Source organism: Calliphora vicina, chromosome 1 (genome assembly GCF_958450345.1).
Source record: "Calliphora vicina chromosome 1, idCalVici1.1, whole genome shotgun sequence".
Lineage (NCBI taxonomy): Eukaryota > Metazoa > Arthropoda > Insecta > Diptera > Calliphoridae > Calliphora > Calliphora vicina.
The window spans coordinates 29081208-29103242 of NC_088780.1; the positions used below are offsets into that span (position 1 = coordinate 29081208).

At 30.7% G+C, this 22035-nt stretch overlaps 1 protein-coding gene across 1 annotated transcript in view; it reads right to left on the reverse strand.

Annotated features, from left to right (window-relative positions):
• Positions 1–450: 450 nt before the first annotated feature.
• The window catches only part of LOC135962315 (uncharacterized), a 40367-nt gene continuing 18782 nt past the window's right edge, over positions 451–22035 (reverse strand). The window contains exons 10-13 of the mRNA XM_065514214.1: positions 8046–8223; positions 7823–7993; positions 7621–7755; positions 451–615 (exon numbers count right to left, since the gene is read on the reverse strand). Of these exons, the coding sequence (XP_065370286.1) occupies positions 562–615; positions 7621–7755; positions 7823–7993; positions 8046–8223 (538 nt within the window). The 3' untranslated portion in view covers positions 451–561. The remainder of the gene's footprint in view (positions 616–7620; positions 7756–7822; positions 7994–8045; positions 8224–22035) is intronic.

The following is a 22035-nucleotide window of genomic DNA, read 5'->3' on the forward strand; positions in this document are numbered from 1 at the left end:
CAGGACATAAGTTTATCTTACGGATTGGTAATTGACATCCATCCATTTCGAGGTATGGAAAACAATAGATAAATTTTGAACTTATGTTAAAGAGAAAACGTATTACCTCTATTGTATTACAAAATTTAAGTTAACAAAAATTTAGAATACAAAAATTTTGTTAATGTTTCAAGATTCTTAAATCGTTGTTCAGCTACTTATCGATTTTGGGAGCTGCTAAAACTATAAATGTTATAAATAGTTATTATTATGTAAATAGTTGTTTATATTGATAAAAAAATAATTTTAAATAAACTCACACTTTTCTGCCAGTTTTCAATTCCTGATAAAATGTACTTGTATATGATTCTTATTGTTTTCTTGTTAAATGGTGTAAACGTGTAAGTATTTTGTTTGTTTAGTGTTGACGTATTTTTGGCCGTTTTGTTTGTGTTTTTTTGGGAGTTTTCTGTTTTTTTACATCACAACCTTGATTATTTTAGCTGTTTGATTAATACTACTTACAATAAGAGTTGTGTGGTTAACAATAATCAATAGAATAGGCTTTGCAACTATTTGATATTATTCACAATCTTCTTCCATTATTGTATCGCCAGCCCAAACAATCGGACGACCCTTTGAGTGTAAATGTTTTTTGTTGTGTTGTTTTGTAAAAATAAATAAAATCATTTAATTAGTTAATCCAAAAAACAATAAATCTTAAAAATTGACTGGACAAACACTTGCTATTTATTGAAATGAAGCTACAAAAGCTTTTTAATTTAAACTTTTATAAAAAATATGTTGATTTTTATGTTTTAAATGTTATGAAGACTAGACACTTGTAATGATTTCTAGCCTCAATATTTTCCATTTTGAGAAAAAAAACTAGCCATTTTATTTGTTTGTTTGTTTTGAATTCGGAAAATATGTATATTTTTCTAATGTTCGAGACAATAAACAATGAGAGAGAATGTTTGGAAATGTTTAGTTAAAAGGGCATATAAATGTTAGTACGTATACAATTATTAAAATGTTAAAACAATGTAGAAAAATTATGAAGTAAAGGAACAAAAATATAAACTAGTTTTAAGGCCAGATTTTAAGCTAGCAGGAGCTTAAAGCTTATTTCAGAGGAATCTAGGCCTCAAAAAATGTTTGTATCTGTTCTCCATAACTAGACAAATATAGTTTCATTTTAGCTTGTCTTCTGCATTAAGGTTTAAATAATTTATTTTACAAGTTTTGGTTCTAACCTTAATACATGTGTGAGAATACTAAATGATTCCATATCTGTTTTCATAAGGCAAGGAAAATTAGTTTAACAAAAAATGTTTTAATGAATACACATATGATTAATACAATATTTGAAAGCTAATTTAAAATGAATTATAATTATGTATATTAAAATATATTCTAGGTTCTTTATAAAAAAATGTTATCATGAATTACTAAAACAAGCATTTAAAAAGGAGTTTAAAGGGGATTTTAACTACAAAGTATTAATCTTATAAATACATATTTAAAATGAGCTAAATTTTGTTAAATAAGAATTGCATAACAACTTATGTGGATGGAAATTAAAGATTATTAACAAAATCATTCATATTGAAAGCAAAATATTACAAAGGGGAATTAAATGATCATAGGAGGGCGGGCCAATAAGCCTGTGACTATTTGAATCAAACACAGGTTTTTGGATAATGAATCATGTTATTTTTCAACATAGTCTCCTTTGAGCCCAACGTTTCTGCAATTTTTTCATCCTTCCAAAAACTAAGATTTGTTGAGGTCATCAAAATAGGTATTTGTTGGTGAGATTTTTCTAACATTGGCGTCAAATCTCTTTCCACCGAGATATTTCTTCTAGTCACTAGAGGCTAAATTTTGAATGATCACTTGGGCGAATAATGGAGCAGTTCGTAGCCTAATTCAAGAATTTTTGTCATGGTAACTCTTTTATCCCTTCCAAAAACTAAGATTTGTTGAGGTCATCAAAATATGCATTTGTTTGTGAGATGATTTCTTCAGTTTTGGAAACATCACTTGAAGCTAAATACAGAGAATGAGGGAGAAATTCGTAGCCTAATTCATAAAATTTTCTTATAGAACCTGTACATGTGTGCACCCTAGTATTGTTCTGGTGAAAAATAACTTTTTTCTTGACTAAATGTGGTAATTTTTTTTTTAAATCTTCATTAGCATATTTAGCATTGGTTGTTTTGCCCTTTTAAATGTGGTAGCGTGCAGCCCACAAAACGATCGCTATGACTTTATTGACTGGCACCGATTCACCCCGAAAAACATACTGTTTGGCTGGTCTCTGGTGTGTAGAGGTGGATCGATATTTCGTCCACGGTTACGGAACGTTGCAAAAACTCCTACTGTTGGGATGTTATAACACGATCGCGGCACTAGTCTTGCTTTCTCATACCCAAGTGATCATTCAAAATTGAAACCACTTAGCCATAAATGCCGATGGCTTCCACAATCTCTCGCACTTTCAATCTCGGATCAACCAGCATCATATCGGTAAATTCACTTTTTTCCCTATTTTGCTATCAAAGGATGTCAAACACAAACTAAATGAAGCAGTTTGATCAAATTTTGACAGGAGTCAACTAACAGATTCCTGTTGACAGAAGCAGTGTTGGCCTTTCAGTTAAGAGGCCGGAAAATCAAAAGATCACGGACTTTTTGACCTGTTAGAGGGAGAGCAGAAACTAAAATAAGACGTTGGCGTACCCAAGGAGTATTCGAGTTTAAGTTATAAAAATCGGCCCAAATGCTCTAGAGGCGGAGCTATTGGGGCTCAAATTAGGGAATTTTCGACATTTTGGAAGCACGGTGTTTTAAAGTGGCATATTTTTTAACCTTTAACTTATGAGGTGGTGGTAAATTTTACACCTACTTTTCATTTTTTTCAAGTTTTAACAAAAAGGCTTGCGAAATAAAGTGCCTGGATTTTTGTTTCAAATAACATTTTGCTTTGTTTTTTTAATTTTTTTAAATTAAAATTGTTGTATCTTTTTTTTGAAAAGCTAATATTACCGAAAAAATGTTTTTTAAAGTAAAATTTTTTGCAAAAATTATAAGGTGTAAAATTTACACCAAATCTGTGACTATGTCAAAAATTTTCACGTCATAAGTTAAAGGTTAATCTAATTGGGATATTGACTTGAATTTTTTTTGGTAAGACCAAAAATTAACTTTTCTAAACGAAAAAAAAAAATACATAGTTCGGAATAAATGTGGATCAAAATGTTTCTAATATTGCAATCCTATTAAAATGTTGATACAAATTTTAGTTTTGAAACTCAATAAAATGAAATTTTCAATGATTTTTAAATTTGTCATTCTAAATAACAAAGGGTAAAAATGCTTGTCAAAACGTCAAAGGGAATTTCGTAACTCCTAAAAATTGGAGCGAAAATCCCGAAAATGGTATTTTTTACAATTTTGCCCATAGGGTCCACATTTCCTTTGGGGCTGCGAAAATACTTTGGGGATAAATAGGGAACACATCAAAGTTTCCAAGGCTGGTTTTCATTTTCTTATTCCAGCTTTGAGCTTTTAGAGCATGTGACACAAATTTGAAATTTTGATAAAAAAAAGTCAAAATAAATAAAGTTTTATTTTTAATAAAAAACAAGTAAGAAAGTATGGTCTTTTAAACCCGACCATATAATACCCTACACCAAAAAAAATTTTTTCTTTTAAAATATCAATAATTTATATTCGTGAGTCACGAATATAAATTATTGATATTTCACGAATCGTGACTGATTTTCGGAAGTGGACCTTATATTGGAACTATGATCAGTTATGGACCGATCACCATGAGATTAGGTCGTGTGACTTATGTCTATATGGAAGTTATTTATGTTGAATTTTGTGTGTATACCAACATTTTTAAGAGATTTATGCATGTTAAAGTGATTTTCTGAAGCGGGTCTATATGGGAGCTATGACTAATTGTTGACCGATCGTAAATTTGGTGACATGAATTTTGTATACATAAAATTTATTTGGAGCGAAATTTGTGGAGATACCTATATAAATTAAACATTTATGACCGATAAAGTCCAATTTCGGGAGGACATTTGTATGGGGGCTCGATTTCAGCCATTTTAAACACACCTCGTCCTTAGACCGAAATAATTGTATGTACCAAATTTTATCGAAATATCTTCAGAATTGCGATATGTACTTTGCGCACAAGGTTTACATGGACAGACAATGACTCAGAAAGTGATTACAAGTCGATCGGTATACTTAAAGGTTTGTGTTAGATTAATATTTTTGGGCGTTACAAACATCTGCACAAACGCATTATACCCCCCACTATGGTGGTGTAGGGTATAAAGAGTTATTAAGTAACTTTTTCGCCCAAAAAACAGCAAAAATCTACAAATTTTTAAATTTTTATATTGAAAATAGTTTATTTTTGGAACCTAACTGATATTGCTCTGAAATCTTTTGTATATTATTGGAAAATTTAGTTGTCTAACTAACAAAAAAATTCGAGTACATTCGGTCCAAAAGTACGTGCTATATTTTAAAAAAAAGCGGCAAAATTTTAAAATATCAATTTTGAAATGCCTATAACTCGGAAATTATGAGAGCATATTTTCATTCAAGACTTAACCGAGCGCTTTCCAAAAATCTTTGAAATCGGATGGGAAACCAAAAAAATGGCACGTGTTAAAAAATTTTACATGTCGAAGGTACCATACTTTGGGCTTTCATAGTGCCGTCCCTGGAGCATTTGTAGGGTCCATTTTAATAAATTAATTTCGAATATTCTTTTTCTACGCTTACCTCAAATTTTATTCATATCGTTTAGAAGTGACAGATTTATTTCCAAAAATGTTGGTTCTGCCCCACTGTGCACCGTTAATAAGGAACTAGATAAACAAGCAAAATTGGTTGATACAAAAATAAATACTTTCCCTATAAAAAAGTTGTGAATGTTTCCATCAAAAATGTTTGGCCTGGAGTCAATAATTGCTGTTCTGTATCAAAGCATAAAGAGCTACTTTTTTAAGGTTTTTATGATTTTTTCATATTTTTCGCAAAGGATTCATATGAAATTTTTGACTTCAAACTTTTATAATTTTTTTTTGCAAAAATTCATATGAAAAAAATTGCAAAAACCTTAAAAAGTAAATTTATCTGTATTTGATTTTGACCATCACATGGAACCTATACCGAACGCAACTGATTCGTTTGAAGAGAGCATTTGCCGAAAAACGTTCAGAATATTCGTCCAGACATGAAACCTGTTATAAAACTATTTATAGTGAAGTGGTTGGGAAGTTTCATAAGCTTCACTTTGGAATAGAATATCCGAAATTGGTTTGATTCGTTCTTGGCCTCAAAAGTTGAGTAGTTATTTTGGGCTCGAAATCTATATCGTCACCTAAAATGCAAAACAACGTATTATCAAAAAAATCGAAATTGATTTTATTATTGATTACGATTTACTACATCATATTACATATGTGTACACAATTTTAAACTTGTTCTATCAAAAATAACCAAGTTATAACCAAAATTGAAACTAAAATATCATCAAGTATATGATTTTCTTAAACAAAATAACGTATACGCTTTAAATAATTAATTAATAAATAGTTTTTACCTTATTTTAGGTAGTATCCTTATTTTTTTTTTAATAAATTTGTTGCAATTAAATATTTTTTGTAGTCTTAATGAAAATTTAATGAAGGACATTTTTTAGTTTAAAAGAGTAAAAATAACACAATAAAATTAAAAATGTATATATAAACTGCTTTTATTTAAAATAAAAAAAAATATTTTTATTTAAGTTTTTATTTTTTCATAAAAATTTATATTGATGATACGTTTTTTTGTTTCAGAAAATAACAATTCAAAAAAACGTAAGCCACATATCTTAAAGTGTGCTTGGAAAAAATTAGTTTTTTTCATAAAATATATTTCTAGAGTCATTGTAATTCAGATTTGAAAATTTTGTTTCAATATCTCAGGTAGTTTTCATTTTATATCGTTTTTGCTTCTCCTATAAACTTATGAAAAGTGATGTTAAGTTATTTTGCATTTTAGGTGACGATATGTTGTCAGAAATATGGGAAAAGGTCATAGTTAACACTGGGCAATACTTTGAATAAATTTATATTGTACAAATGTTAGAAAAAATCTCGCATTTTTACACCCTACATATATATTGTGGATCGTTATAGATAGCGGAGTCAACATGTCCGTCTATATCTTGAAATGAACTTTCCGTAGCCCCCAAATAACTTACATACATGATTCATATATCAATATATCCGCTATGGTTCCGGGTTCGGTTTCTATTTAAAATCGGAAAGATGGCTGAGAAAATATATCATATCTGGATTAAGAAGTCATTAGTATCGAAAATATCGATACCTAATAGTAGATATTTCAAAGACCTTTCAAAATTGGGTAAAATATTATGTTCACTTACGCAATTAAACAAAAAATTGTTCACCAAAAAATATTTTCAAGGGTTATCTTAAAGTATACTTTGATGAAGGGTTTATACGATTCGGAACGGTCGAATATAGCTCTCTTACTTTTACTGTTTTATCTGGTATAAATATCAACGCAAGTATCAGTTAATGATCTGCATAAAAATTAGGCACAAGCAAGATAAAAGAGTACAATGCATAGGGCCTATTACTAGAGTTATTGCATTGCTAACTAAAGCTCGTATATAATTTATAATGGGCAGCTTTAAAGCTTTACAAAAGTTCAATAATAAAGCATTTTATAAAAAATTAAACCACATATTTTTAAAAAAACTGGAAAAACATGCTTTTAGTAACGCAAAATAAATACAAAGTTTAACAAATAACTTAGGCAAATATGTTAAAATACCAAAGGTTAACAAAATTAAACGGGGTGTATAAGAGAAGTAAATAACATACCTAAGTACTACGTTGTAGAAGAAAACTATGCCAAATTATTTTTTAAATAAACTTTAACATATTTATGATGATGTATATTATTATTTTTTTTTTTTGGTTTAGTTAATGTAAATTTGCAAAAAAAAAACTTGTTGATTGATATAAAACAGAACTATCTTTTGTTTTTTTTTTTGTAAAAATAAAATATTAACATTATTTAGCTGTTGTAACAATATATGTATATATTATATTAAATATTTATTTTGTTTGGAACAAATAACTACTGGGTATGCACTATAATAATGGGTGAAGTAAGTAAGTAATTAAGTAAGTACTTTCCACTACTTTCATTACAAGGTTTATTTTGCTGGCAAATGTAAAAACGAATGATGTAGAAAATTTTTTCTTTAAGTGTACTATTTTTATAATATAAATGTTATTTGCAATTATCTTTGATTAATCAAAAAATATGTTATTTTGTTGTTGGTATTAGTAAGTATGTATTATAACGATACTAAGTATATAGTTTTTGGTTTGGAATTATGTTAATAATATTTGATAAATATAATTAATGTTGTTTTATAAGTGAAGAGAGAGAGAGGGGAGGATTGATTGATTGACTGACTGACTGATTGACTATTTGTTTTTAAAATTTTAAATTAAGTGATTCAAGCGATGCTAGTGATGAACGCCTAGATAAACCTGTATTGGCAGGACAACTGACCAGTGATGTGGTGCCGAATAGTTTATACCAGCCAATTACTATGCCATTCGATAAATCAATTTGATCCAGCATTATCTGAGCCACGCCCATAAATACTTTCTTTTCAATGCGGCCATAATCACCCCAAACGGTAACCTAAAAGCAAACACAACATAAACATTATTTAAAATATCGGGTACCTCGAAATATCATTATTACTTACTTGTAAAACACAGCCTTTAGTGTTGCAGTGCTGAAAAACCAATTGCTGCTGATACAATGGTTCCAGAGTACGACGAGCGGTTGAAGTTTTCATTTTGTCTATGCATTTTTTGCCCGAAACCAAATAAACTTTAACATAAGGAGCCGGTAACATTTTGGATGTGGGTTTTTGCTGAAATTATCTCTTATTTAATATTGTTCAATTTTAAAGTTTTTAAACATACCTGTAAACCTCTTGCTCTTATAACTTCCACCTCTAGACAGTTCTTCTGACAGCACAGCGACAGTTGTATATCACCCAAAGAAGGTGCTCCTAACACCTGACGGCCCACCAATTGTCCCGGACCCAAGCCTTCTACAAATTGATTAATTTGTTCATCGGCTCTGATGGTGGGTGAATATCTAAATATTTTTTTGTTTGTTTAGGGTTGTTTTTAAAATAAATTTTTTAAAGAAAATTTAATAGATTAGTTTATATTTTTCATTTGATTTTATTTTTATAGTAAGTAATTTAACGTAATAAAATAATGCTTGTAAAATAGATATTTATAAAAGTATAATTTTGTTTTTTTTGTATAATACACAGGGAGATATAGAAGGCAATTTTGAAAGTTTAAAAATTGTTTTGCTTATTTAAAGAGTTTTTTTTTAAAAACGTGCAATCATTTCTTAAGTTCTTAAAGTTTTGCACATAGAGAAAAAATTGCATGCATGCAAGTTTAGTTATATGCTATAAAGTAGTTTTATTTACAGTGAGAAAAAATATTAATTTGTTATGTTAAACTAATTTGGATGATTGTGTTAAATTTTTAAGGTATTGAGGATTTTCTCTAATAGCTAAGGTCCAGGTATAATTTTGGAGTATTTTTATAAATAAAGTTACAACTGCTTACAAACTATGTAAATTAAACAAATTTTATATTTTTAGCTCAGCAAAATAAGTGCGTTTTTTAGCAGCTAATAATCTTCATGTAATAGTTTTATATATTTCTAAGCGTTTTTTTTAAACCCCAAACATTTTTCAAAATATTCAACCTCATACACTTAGAATGTATAGAGGATACATCAACTATCCCAGATGTTCAAGCTCCTTAGTTCATAAACAAACACAAACTGCTAAAAGTTTTGCTCGTATGCAGATACACCAACAGTCTCTGGTGAGATAGAGAGTCTCTGGTGGGAATAGAACCCGCAACCGTCAGGTTAATAGTCCGTGCACTATCTTGGCACACATTCGTAAGTATAAAAATGTCTCTTTATGTTAGTTTACTGCATAAGCATAATAAAGTAGTTTAATTACAACAAATTGGTGAATTGGGATTGAATGTGGTACCAACACGAAAATGACTGTTTTGAATGTTGAGTTTCCGAATCGCTTTATTTGGGCACTTCTATGTGAAAATCTCATACATTCTGCAAGCTTTCAAGGAGAATATCCGAAAGGAAAAAAAACTTATGTGCCGAAACAATAATAAGTGAGTATTTTTGTACCACCTTGTACCGAAAAGTACAATTTTTAGCTACAGATTCAGATGAAACAACTTGAATATCTGAGTGTTTCCTACTACTTCTTGGCATATCTATCGGAAGAATGTTGCGAACTATTTGGCGGTAGAGTTCCCCACAGACTGTAACAAGTGACTGATTAACATTTAAAATTCTAAAGAAGCTTAGTTGAAATGTGGTGATAGTGAGAGACAGTTGATTTCCTGCATTGTGTCTCTATTCCATATAGTGGAAATTACATCAAGTAAGAGGTTATAAAAGGAACTACTCCTAAATCATCGTAAATTGTCAATACGACTAGGCTTTTAACAATATTATTGTTTAGGCAGCACTCTTTATTACATAAGTCAATGATATGATCCAGGAAATGCAGTGTCCAATATTTGTTTATTAATAGTGTGAGTGCTTAGGGTTGTGATGGCTCTCCAGTTTCATCGGTACACCAGGTTACGATTTTTAGCATTATTGACTATGTTACCATCCACAAAATGTTGGTGGAATTAAAATGTGTACCTAAATGTGGGTCAGAAATAATTGCATTTCTGCTGCAATGTTATCAACTAAAGTTTCAAACTAAAAAAGGTCTACAAATAAAATTCCTTCCTTCTACAATATAAATTCCTTCTACTGAAGCTTCTGACCTATATAATAGACCAATGAATGAAGCTTCAGACCCACAAAAAGACCTACGAAGGCCTACTACTGAAGCTAGAACAGGACCACGAATGAAAAGACCTTCGAATAAAGCTGAAATCAAAATATAGAAGGACCTAAGGTTGAATCTAAAATAAGGCCTACTATTGAAGCTAAAATGGGACTATGAAAATACCTATGATTGATACTGAAATAACACATACAATTGAATCTGAAACGAGACTCATGACTGAGGCTGAAATAGGACTATAAGCTAAAATGGGACTACAGAACGAATCACCGAATCATGAAGCTGAACTGAGACTATGAAAATATCTACGATTGAAACAAAAATGAGAGTATATAAGGACCTATAATTGAAGATAATATTAGAAAGGTCTATGATTGAAGCTAAAATAATATTATAAAAAGACCTACGATTGAAGCCAAGACTGGACTATAAAAATACGTACGATTGAAGCCAAGATTGGACTATAAAAAGACCTACGATTGAAGCCAAGATTGGACTAAAAAAGGACCTACGATTGAAGCCAAGATTGGACTACAAAAAGTCTTACGATTGAAGCTAAGATTGAACTATAAAAAGACCAACGATTGAAGCTAAGATTGGATAATTGAAGATAATATTGGACTATAGAAAGGTCTATAATTGAAGCTAAAATAATTTTATAAAAAGACCTGCGATTGAAGACAAGTTGGACAATAAAAAGATGTACGATTGAAGCCAAGATTGGACTATAAAAAGACCTACGATTGAAGCCAAGATTGGACTATAAAAAGATCTAAAATTGAAGTCTAGATTGGACTATAAAAATACCTACGATTGAAGCCAAGATTGGACTATAAAAAGATCTACAATTGAAGTCTAGATTGGACTATAAAGTCAAATTGAACTATAAGAAGACCTACGATTGAAGCTAAGATTGAACTATAAAAAGACCAACGATTGAAGCTAAGATTGGATAATTGAAGATAATATTGGACTATAGAAAGGTCTATGATTGAAGCTAAAATAATTTTATAAAAAGACCTGCGATTGAAGCCAAGTTGGACAATAAAAAGATGTACGATTGAAGTCAAGATTGGACTATAAAAAGACCTACGATCGAAGCCAAGATTGGACTATAAAAAGATCTACAATTGAAGTCTAGATTGGACTATAAAAAGACCTACGATTGAAGCTAAGATTGGACTATAAAAAGACCTACGATTGAAGCCAAAATTTTACTATATAAAAGCCAAGATTGGACTATAAAGAGACCTACGATTGAAGCCAAGATTGGACTATAAAGAGACCTACGATTAAAGCCAAGATTGAACTATAAAAATACCTAAGATTGAAGCCAAGATTGGACTATAAAAGACCTACGATTGAAGCTAAAATTGGAGTATAAAAAGACCTACGATTGAAGCCAAGATTGGACTATAAAAAGACCTATGATTGAAGCCAAGATTAAACTATAAAAAGACCAAAGATTGAAGTTAAGATTGCACTATAAGAAGAAATACGATTGAAGCTCAGATTTAACTATAAGAAGACATACGATTGAAGCCAAGATTGGACTATAAAAAGACATACAATTGAAGTCTAGATTGGACTATAAAAAGACATACGATTGAAGCCTATATTGGTCTATAAAAATACCAAAGATTAAAGCTAAGATTGGACTATAAAAAGACCTAGGATTGCAGCTAAGATTAGACTATAAAAAGATCTTCGACTGAAGCACCTACGATTCGAAAGCACCTACGATTGAAGCCATGATTGGACTATACAAAGTCCTATGCTTAAAGCAAAGATTGGACTATAAATAGACGTACGATTGAAACTAAGACTGGACTATAAATACACCTATGATTGAAGCTAGGATTGGACTTTAAAAAGACCTACGATTGAAGCTCAGATTAGACTATAAAAAGATCTTCGATTGAAGCTAATATTAGACCATAAAAAGACTTACGATTAAAGCTAAATAAGGACAAAAATGGTACTATAAAAATACCTACGGTTGAAGCTAAAATGGAACTATAAAAAGACATAAGATTGAAGCTAAGGTGGGATTGAAATGGGACTATAAAAAGTCCTACGATTGAAACTAAGATTGGACTATAAAAATACCTACGATTGAAGCCAAAATTGGGCTATAAAAAGACCTATAATTGAAGCCAAGATTAAACTATAAAAAGACCTACGATATAAGCCTAGATTGGACTATAAAAAGACCTACGATTGAAGCCAAAATTGGACTATAAAAAGACCTATGATTAAAGCCTAGATTGAACTATAAAAAACCTACGATTGAAACTAAAACTGAACTGTATCAATGTAAAACTATAAAACATACTGTAGCTTGGACTCGATTTATTGCTGGCTGTATGAGAATAAACATTTTTTTTCATCAGAAAACTACTTTTTTCAGAAATTTTTTTTTAAATTATTTTGTACAAAATTAACTTCTCCTCACTGTGAGCAACATATCGTATAAATTGTTTTTGTTTTCTAAAAATTTGTATTTAAATATTTTCTAAGTAAAAATTTTCAACAAATAAATTTTGATTATCCATATTGAAAAATGATTAATTACTAAGAAGAAGGGTATGTAAATTTTAGCATAATCGAACGTTCATATTATTTATATTACTTTTGATAAAATGCTAATCCTGTTCAAGATTACGAGGTTTACTTTGGATCACTGTTTACTTAGAAACGAATCGTTTAAATGGTTTTCATATTTAAAATATAATTTTTGGATTTCCCTTCAATTTGGTTAGAAAAAATATAAAACAAAAGGATTTTTTGGACTTATATTATATATATGTATGCATATTATTTATGTGGATATGTATATGAGTAAAAATTTTAATTGTATTCGTGTAGATGATAAAATAAACGGAAATAAGACAGTTGAGTGCTTTAAAATAAGTAATATTTATGTTAATATTTACAAAATATATTTAAATAACATTAAATTATTTAATATAAAATTACATTACAAAATTATAATCACAACCAAATATACACCGAAAAAAAATAGTGCAATTATAAAGAAAATACATTAGAAAAACTCAAGAGGAAACCAACATAAAATACACCAAGAAACCAAGCAAACCAAGCAAACCATATACACTGAGAGTAAAAAATTCAATAGATTTGGCAAATCAATATAAAAATCAAACAAGGCAAAATTAAAAATAGGCAACTTTAATTAAATCATTTAATCAATTTTGATGGCAAATACATTTAGAGTTTTATTTTCTGGGGTTAATAAATTAATTTAGAGTTTAGTTTTAGTTTTTATTTTTTTTTGCTTAAACAATTTGTCAATCCTTAATCAGAAGCATCAGTCACAACAACAACAACACTTTAGTAGCAATATGGAAGTTTTTTTTTTGTTTAATTATATTTAGTTATTTAGATCAACATAAACACTTAGAGAAACACTGAGAGAAACACATACAGAGACAGTTAATAGAGAGAGAGAGAGTGAGAGTGACAGTTAGATTTTATAATTATATAGTACAATTGGAATATAATAGTAATTTATAGTAAAAATAATTAAATTACATTATACAGAAATAGAGAGAGAGACAGAGAGAAACAGAGAGCAGTAGTTTATAATTAAATAAATGAAAATAGTCAAAAAATATCAGACAACGATCAAAATTGAACTTAAATCCACTTTGTTCAAAAGGGACACACATTTATTTAAATTTTATATAGTTTTATTTTGGTATTTTTATTTATTTTTTTTTTGTTAAATTTAATTTTACATTAAATAGCCAGGCAATATACTGAGTGTGATTATAGGTTTTAAAAGAGCTTTTTATTTTGATTTAAAAGAGAGCTGAGAGGCACTCTTTGTTTGCAATTGAATTAATTTGGTTTTTTTTTTTGGTTTTTATTATTTTTTAATTTTTTATTTAAGTTAAACTTACGATGAGGCTTCAGAGCTGGGTAATGAGTGTATACTACCGGTACGATATTGCATTATAGATGTCGATGGTGTAACTTCAACAGATCTTTGTATACTACCAGCTGAACCACGCGACTGACGCTGATAATGAATTGGATGTAATTGATGAAGATGATGAGATGTGTTAGAGGTGGTGTTGTTATTGTTGGTTGTAGTGGAGGTGGTGGTGGTGCTATATTGTGCCTCATTTTGGTCTGTTAGTAAAATAAAAATATTTCGAATTTGTTGTTTGTTTGAATTTTGTTTTCTTCAAAGCTTTAAGTTTAGGTAGGTACTAGGAATATAACACTGGAATTGAATTTCCATGAGATGAACCCTACACCACTTTTGGTTTAATGGGTTTAATAAGGCTATCGAGTGGGGTTTCTTGAAATGTTAAGTTTGTCTTTATTGGAAACATAACAAAGAATGGGTGGCCATGATAGATGTTTTTTAAAAGTAAAGATAACTCGGTAGATTTAAAACAAGTTGAATTCATTTAAAATTGTAAGATCTAGATAGCTATTTGTTTCTTACATTATTACACTAAACTGCGAATACTAAAAATACATTTATTTTCCACAACATTTAGGAAAAATAATGAAAACCAGCCGACAGATACGGATCATGCAAATCAAGGGATCATAGGCCGTACACAAATATTTTTTGGGCAAACAAGAGAAAGAGAAAATTTAACAAAATAACTAAGGGCGTTTTTTTATAGAGGCTGAGAACTTTAAATTTAAAATCAACAGAAAAAAATTTTAAATTTCCATCCAATTGATTTGATGATTATATGGCATTAGTAATTAAATATGATTTTAGGCCTTGGCTAGCGTGTACATGGCTTAACTTAGAGGTTCAATTCTCAGTAAATCAGGCTGTATATCGGCAATAACGGGTCGTATAACGCTTCCATATCTGCATAGACCGGGGGCTTTACATATTCCCAGAGCAAATAGTCTAATGGCGTCAAATTACATAAACGTGGTGGCCAGTTAACAGGTACATTTCTTCGCCAAAATTTTCTCTCAATAAATTAATTGTATCGCGCCAACCGGAACCATCCTGCTGAAACCACATGTCTGCAATTGAGACATGAAAAAGTTGTCTCTACCGCTCATCGTTGACAGTAACGTTCCGAATATCTCTTTCCTTTCGTGTGCATTGTGTTGATAATAGGAATTGAAGTTATTAGATGCAGGAAAAAGGGAGTAGTGTTTGTGGGCGTTTGACTTGCATTGATAAATATAGTATATCGCAGGTAAACTTTTGGCAGATTCCTGATATATCTGCTGAGCAGCACTCTGGATAATATCTGTAAATTAACGATATGCAGCCAATATTCCGACGATGTTCTAAATTATCAATAATCCGGGTAACAGTTTCATTATCTGAAGATCCACCACTCTTCTTTGAACCCGGTCCAGCAGCTCTAGCCTAGACCTTGCAGCTACGGTCTATATGTGGAATTATATTCCATTTTTGGACGAATGATAGTTTATATACGAAGTAGTTCGGTAGGGTAGAATTATGTCCGACTACGTCTCAAGCTCCTAAAAGCTTTCTTCCCATACCTAGAATCAAGAGATTAACTGAAACTCCAACAGTTTCGATACCCATACGAAGCCATTATTGTTGTGATATATAAAGCGATCCAAACAGTGAATTTTTCTGGATGTAATGATGTTTCGGCTATGGCTTGATGATTAGCCAAAAGAGTGCTTCATCACTGAACAAAATTTTCAAATGAAAACGTCTATGTATAAATAAACTTATTAATATATAGCGCGAACGATGATCGTTAGGCTTCCATTCCCGTAAGAGTTGAATATTGTAAACAAACAAACGAAAATCCTTATGCGAAATGTTCAATAAAGTAGATGGATACAAGTTTAATTGTTGAGAACGATGGTAAATTGACACATTTGGATCATCGTCAAAACTACGCTGCATACACACTCTACTCGGTCATTCGGGATGCTAATAGTAAACGTAATGCTAAACGATCTATAGTTTCTCGAATGGTCTGTTATGAGCTTTATAAATTACATATAATATTCAATGAGTTTGTCGCGTTTAACCATGATTTTCAAAGCAAATGCCAAACCAAACTAACCTCAAAACAACCAAGAACTGTCAATTCAGCTGTCACAGAAAACAGCGCTGCCAATTTAAAGTTCTCCTCCTCTAAAAAACAACCTTTAAAAACTGACCTAAGAACATAAAAAAAAGCTAAAATCGATTTTTGTGACCTTTGACCCTCTATATCTCGAGTAGCAAGCCAGTGATTGTAGTTGACTTTAAAAAGCTTATTAAAAGCTTTTTTGTTAATATATTTTCAAAAAGTGGTGTAGGGTTGGTGCAAAAACTAAGAATCGTAGAACTTCCATTTCCATTTTCGATGCTAGCAAAGCCGTTATATAAAATTTTGTTGTAGTTTAGAGCCTTAGTAACATAAATCAAATAAAACATAATATTATAATTATAAATAAAACCAAAAAAAGAAAAGAAAAAGTAACTTAAATTATATAAATAAATAAATAAATATAAAAATTAACTAATAACAGCAAATAAGCATACAAAAAAGCAGCAATTATTATAAATAATTTATTATTTTAATTTTTTTTTTATTAATATTATGGTTGTCTTGAACATAAAACAAATAATTTATGTTTGAATGAAATTAATCGTTTACAGTGAGTTTTATTTTTGTTATAATAAAATAAATTTTGTATATTGTTAAATATTAAATGTATTTATTAATTTATAAGAAAAAAGTTTGGTTAAACCTTAGTTGTTGTTTCGTTTTGTTTTTATTTTTTTTGGTTTGTGAATGCACATTATTTTGTTTGCCAATTATTTCACTAATAGTCTAAGGTCTTCCCGTTTATGAAGAGGTCTTTGGGGTTTTGGTATTTATTTTTTTTTTAAGAATATTTATAAATTTATATATAAATTGTTTTAAGTATTGAATTCAAAAACATCCTATATCTCCCTGGTTTTAAGTTTACTTTTTTTTTGTTAGAAAAATAAAATAAAGTTTTTTTTTTTTAAAGATGATAAACATTAGAAATGTATAGTTTTGTTATAAAATGGCATGCAAATATTAAGTTTTGAGAATTTAGTTATGTGTTTAAATGAATAGTTTTTTTATAAGTTGATATAATTTTTTCAATATTTTATTTTAGATTCTTTTTTTTAAATATTTGAAATATTATCCACCACATCTCCGTTAAATGATGTTATATATAAGTTTCTCATTCCGTATGTAACTCCCAGAGCTCCTGAGACATAATCAAGTTTATATATTTTGGAAAATCTGTCTGGAACATTTTATGGTTTGCAGAAACATTTTCAACCTTGATAGTTTTAACTATTAACCCTGTTGTTGTGATGTGTATGTGAGTTTAATGTGTACAATCAAGGAATTCATTATTTTTTATATAACAAACTTTAAATTTGACGGTCAGAAGGAGTTAACATAATCTGGGAATTAGGAAAAAGCAGTACACACTAGGCTGTACCAAAATGTGCTTCGTTTTTCATTCATATAAAAACAAGGTTGGCAGCCTTTAACCCTAAAACTCCATTAACCAAATAACTGCAAAAATACCGTTAACGAAAAAACTGTTACCTCTAAAATACCGTTCAGTAAATTAAGTAAATTTGAGAACGTCATCCGTATATTCACTGATGTGTAAAATATGGATGTGGTATCTACTCAGGACAGTTGAACTTTAGTCTGCCCTTTAGGCTACCAGATTACAGTGGCGTAACTCATGCAGAAAATAAGGCGAAAATAGTTAAGCGGTCATGATAGCCCTAGAGAATGTCTATATCACATCGAATGACGGGTGTATCTAGTGGAGATAGCGAAACATTCATTGGCTATGGGTTCCTGGACAAGGAAACAGTGAAGAAGCTGCAGTACTGATGCACTTGCGAAAGCTTGAACCGCCCTAAATTTGAACAAATTTGGTCTTAATATTGCCGTTCCTCTTAGCCCAGCTTGGTTAGAAATATCATTCCCTGATTGAATATAAAGGCATGTTTAATGGGAAACAATAAAAATAGAAACTTGGTCACCTTTTAAGGTTGTAATTAAATATGTGAATGGCCATCATAGTGGATACACTACAGATTAGAGATGATCCCGCTACTTTAGAAGAACGTCGTTCTCAGTGAACGTGATTTATAAATCATTTTGCTTTTAAACTGTGACCGTGATCACGTTTCGTCTATTTTAAGAAAAATAACAACAATGTCAAGAAGAATACATAATGAATTATTTTGATTTTTAAATCTGCCCACTTTTATCTAAAATCGGAAAACGGCTGCACCGATTGGAGTTAGTGCGGAAAATTCCAACGATGAAGTCACTCAATTTCAAATGGGCCGTTATGTTAGTAGTAACGAAGCAATTTTGCGCATTTTTTCATTTGGCATTCATGAAAGATATCCAACTGTTGTTCATTTAGCCTTACGTCTGGATAATGGTCAAAGAGTATACCTACTTTACTGAGGAGTATGTATTACAACGAGTTGATCGACCGTCATCTACAACATTGACCAGATTTTTTGGCCGGAATGATGAATTTGCCCGAAAGCTGCTATACTCCGAAATGCTACGCGATCAAAAAAGTTTTTCCAGTTGCACCGGGAGCGGTCATAAAAAAACCCTCCTGTTACATCTTTCACAACGTACGCGTTGATTCGGCAAAGATACGGTCGTATAATGATATTGCAATTGCTTCATCAGAAATTGCAGCTACGCTGTTGTCGGTCGAACTGCTTATTCAATACTCAAGTTGCCATTGAATATGTAAATCAACGAAAATCCAAGATTCAACATTTCCACGAACAGTGCGATAGTCAAAGTTTTACAGCAAAGCAAATTGATCGTTTGGGATGAGTGTACAATGGCACATAAAAAGTCTTTGGAGGCATTAGATAAAACATTGCAAGATTTACGAAACAATCAAAGCCGATTTGGTATTGCGATGATTCTGTTGGCAGCTGATTTTCGGCAAAAATTTCCAGAGATTTCACGGTCAACGCCAGCCGATGAACTTAATGCATGTTTTAAGTCTTCCGTTTTATGAAAAAATGTCAAGATACTTAAGTTTACTGTGAAAATGCATGTCGAGCTGCAGATCGATCAATCTGGAGAAGTATTTTTCAAAAAATTGCTGGACATTGGCAACGGCAAAATACCGGTTGACATTTCGACTGGCTGCATTCAATAGAGTAGAATATAGTAGAGAATTGTCCTCATACCGCGTTCTTTCCTAATTTTTAACACCGCGATATTTTTTACATTGAAATATATACTCCGAATATTTACCTTTAACCTTTTGGAAGTAAACAATTTTATTCACATCATTTTAAAGACAATATCTTTGGCTTTAATATTGAGACAGAATTATGCTGGTCTTTGAGTAGTTTCAAAGTTATAGGCAATTATGTGTATATAATTTTAAACAATTTAAAAAATTTTTTCAATTTTCAAATCGCGATATTTTTACATCGGAATGAGTTTCCACTGAAAAAGTCACTGATATGAGGATCATATTGGATATATTATGTGTGTGGTAAATTTCATTAAAATCGGAGGTGGTAAATCCGACATCTGTCCGCTTTCACATGGATCCTTTTTTAATATCGCCTCTTTTAAAGGATGATAAAATCACCAATGTACATGTTGCGTTTTGATCCCAAATTGAAGAAAATACTCAAAATACAAAGGTATATTCCTTTCTTAATAAGACCTCAACATTAGTAAGTCTTATGGATCAGATGGCATACCAGCATTGTTTGTTTGTCAACATTTTAATACTCTTTACTAGCATGATGTTTAATAGAGTGTGATATTTCTGACGAACCTTATTTGCATTGATATCGGTAAGATTGTTTCGCTATAGGGGATGGGTTTTTACAGGAAGGCTTGTTTTTTTATCTTTTTTTATTTGTAATCTTTCTACTTGTTATGTTTAAGTTCAATGTCAAACTTCCAATCCTATATATTTTTTGAAGATTACAGCATTACAGTAATTTATAAGGCAACACATAAATGATGCACTTAATTGAGATCTTGTGATATTTTCAGCAACATGTCGTGAATTTGTATCGGTTTTATCGATATTTCTGATAAACGATAACACAGTGATACAAAAGTGAACGAAACAAATATGCAAGGAATCTCAAGTATCAATTCCGTTTTGTTAGAGTCCATAGAGTGCGGTAATAAATGGGGAATTAGTCCCAGCATAGTTAAATGGATGTATACAGCTATAGTACATCTAATTTTTACTATGAAAAATTATGTCTAGACCAACTATATAAAGTCCTGAATACTATACTGCACCTTGTTCCAATAGACCTTTACATAGTGGCAACCTCTGCCTGTAGCACAACGAGGCTTAATTAATTTGGATGTTGGAGATAGACTAGCGGGGATTATGGACCTATTGCCTATTTCGATCGTAAACCAAACTTCGGACTATATTACATATACAGATTTTGATAGGTTGTTTAAAGTTTTAGTTTCCACCAGGAGTGAGTGAACCGAATATATACAGGCGGTTCTCAAATAAGTTGTGGTGTTGTTTCAAATGATTTCTTTGACGAATTTTGGATATGTATCTCAAACCGTCTTCCGAATGAATGTAGTGCTTTTCATGTTGAAATAATGGTAGCTGGTAATACACAACATTACAATATTGGTATTTTTGTCGACAGCCAGGCGGCATTTCTCTCACTGCCTAATCAACTTCATTTTCATTAGTCAGGGAATGTAAGAATGCTCTGTCAAGGCTAGGTCGTCTATCTGACATTAATTTAGTTTGCGTCTCTGCGCATAGAGATTACTACGGCAATGAACATGCAGTCGAGTTAGCAAGAATGGGATCTGCTTTGGATAACTCCAATGTGGTTTCAGTAGCAATGAAAAAAAGTATTATCTTCAGACGCTTTCTTTCAAAGGCAATTAAATGTTAAAGTTTAATGAAAACCCGTAATAGAATGAATATATCGAGGTTGCTGTCAGTATTAACTTGGACTCCCCTTAAGCGACCATTGCGTAGCTGCAAGGATAGGGAAAACCAGGAAACGTTCTTTCCACCTTCTCTGTGAATGCCCAGACCAGCGTGTCCAAAGGCAACTACATAATTACCAACCTAGCTAAGATATTAGGGTCTAGACTTAATGACCTACTGAGATATCTCACGACTACAGGTTGGGTCTAATAACTTCGACATTTAAATGACACTACATCTGACGACATTTCTTGTCAAAACGGTGTCCTTTCGACTCTACTTGTCCACGTAAAGCAACCAACCAACCATATATTACGGAAATACTTATCTCGATCACTTCGTTATAGTATAATAACAGTATTCGTTAAGTTCATAAATATCATAAATATATATTTGACGTATTCAAAATGTAGAGTACTTGGCTTGGTAATGTAGTAAAAGGGCACATTAGCACGAACTAAAAACAATTATTTGTCAATAAATAGCTCTTCTGCTTTTTTACTAGTCCAAGAAATATGTACAAGAAATACGGAAATACGTTGCAATTTCACCAGCCTTCTTTTATTTCAAAATATACATAGTTATTCTGCAGAATCCAAGCTTTATAAATTTGGTCATAATTTTTTTTTTTATTAATTTCGGTCCAAAAACATGTAAATATTTATTAATAATAATATGTAAATCAAATTCATAAGCGATATATTAAAATTGTATAATTCAGACCTAAAGTATTTTTAAAAATTTTTATAATGGTCATGTGCATAGGTTTTAAATTTCACAGCTTTAATGAAGCTTTTACTGAGAAGTTTTTCATATAGATTTTTCTAACCTGTAAAAATAATTTAATACCGATTTGATGTTTTTAGCCATCAGAACTCTACTAAAGCTTTTACTAGTCAGTAAGTGAAATAGCTTTAAAAGTCCATTAAATTATGATCAATTGAAATATATGTATTTATTATAAAGCTTACCGATATAAATCCTGGTAAAAATCTAGAAAAAGTAATCTTAAACTATGAATGTATTATGTAAGTAATAAGTAAAAGTGTAGCTTTACTTTAAAA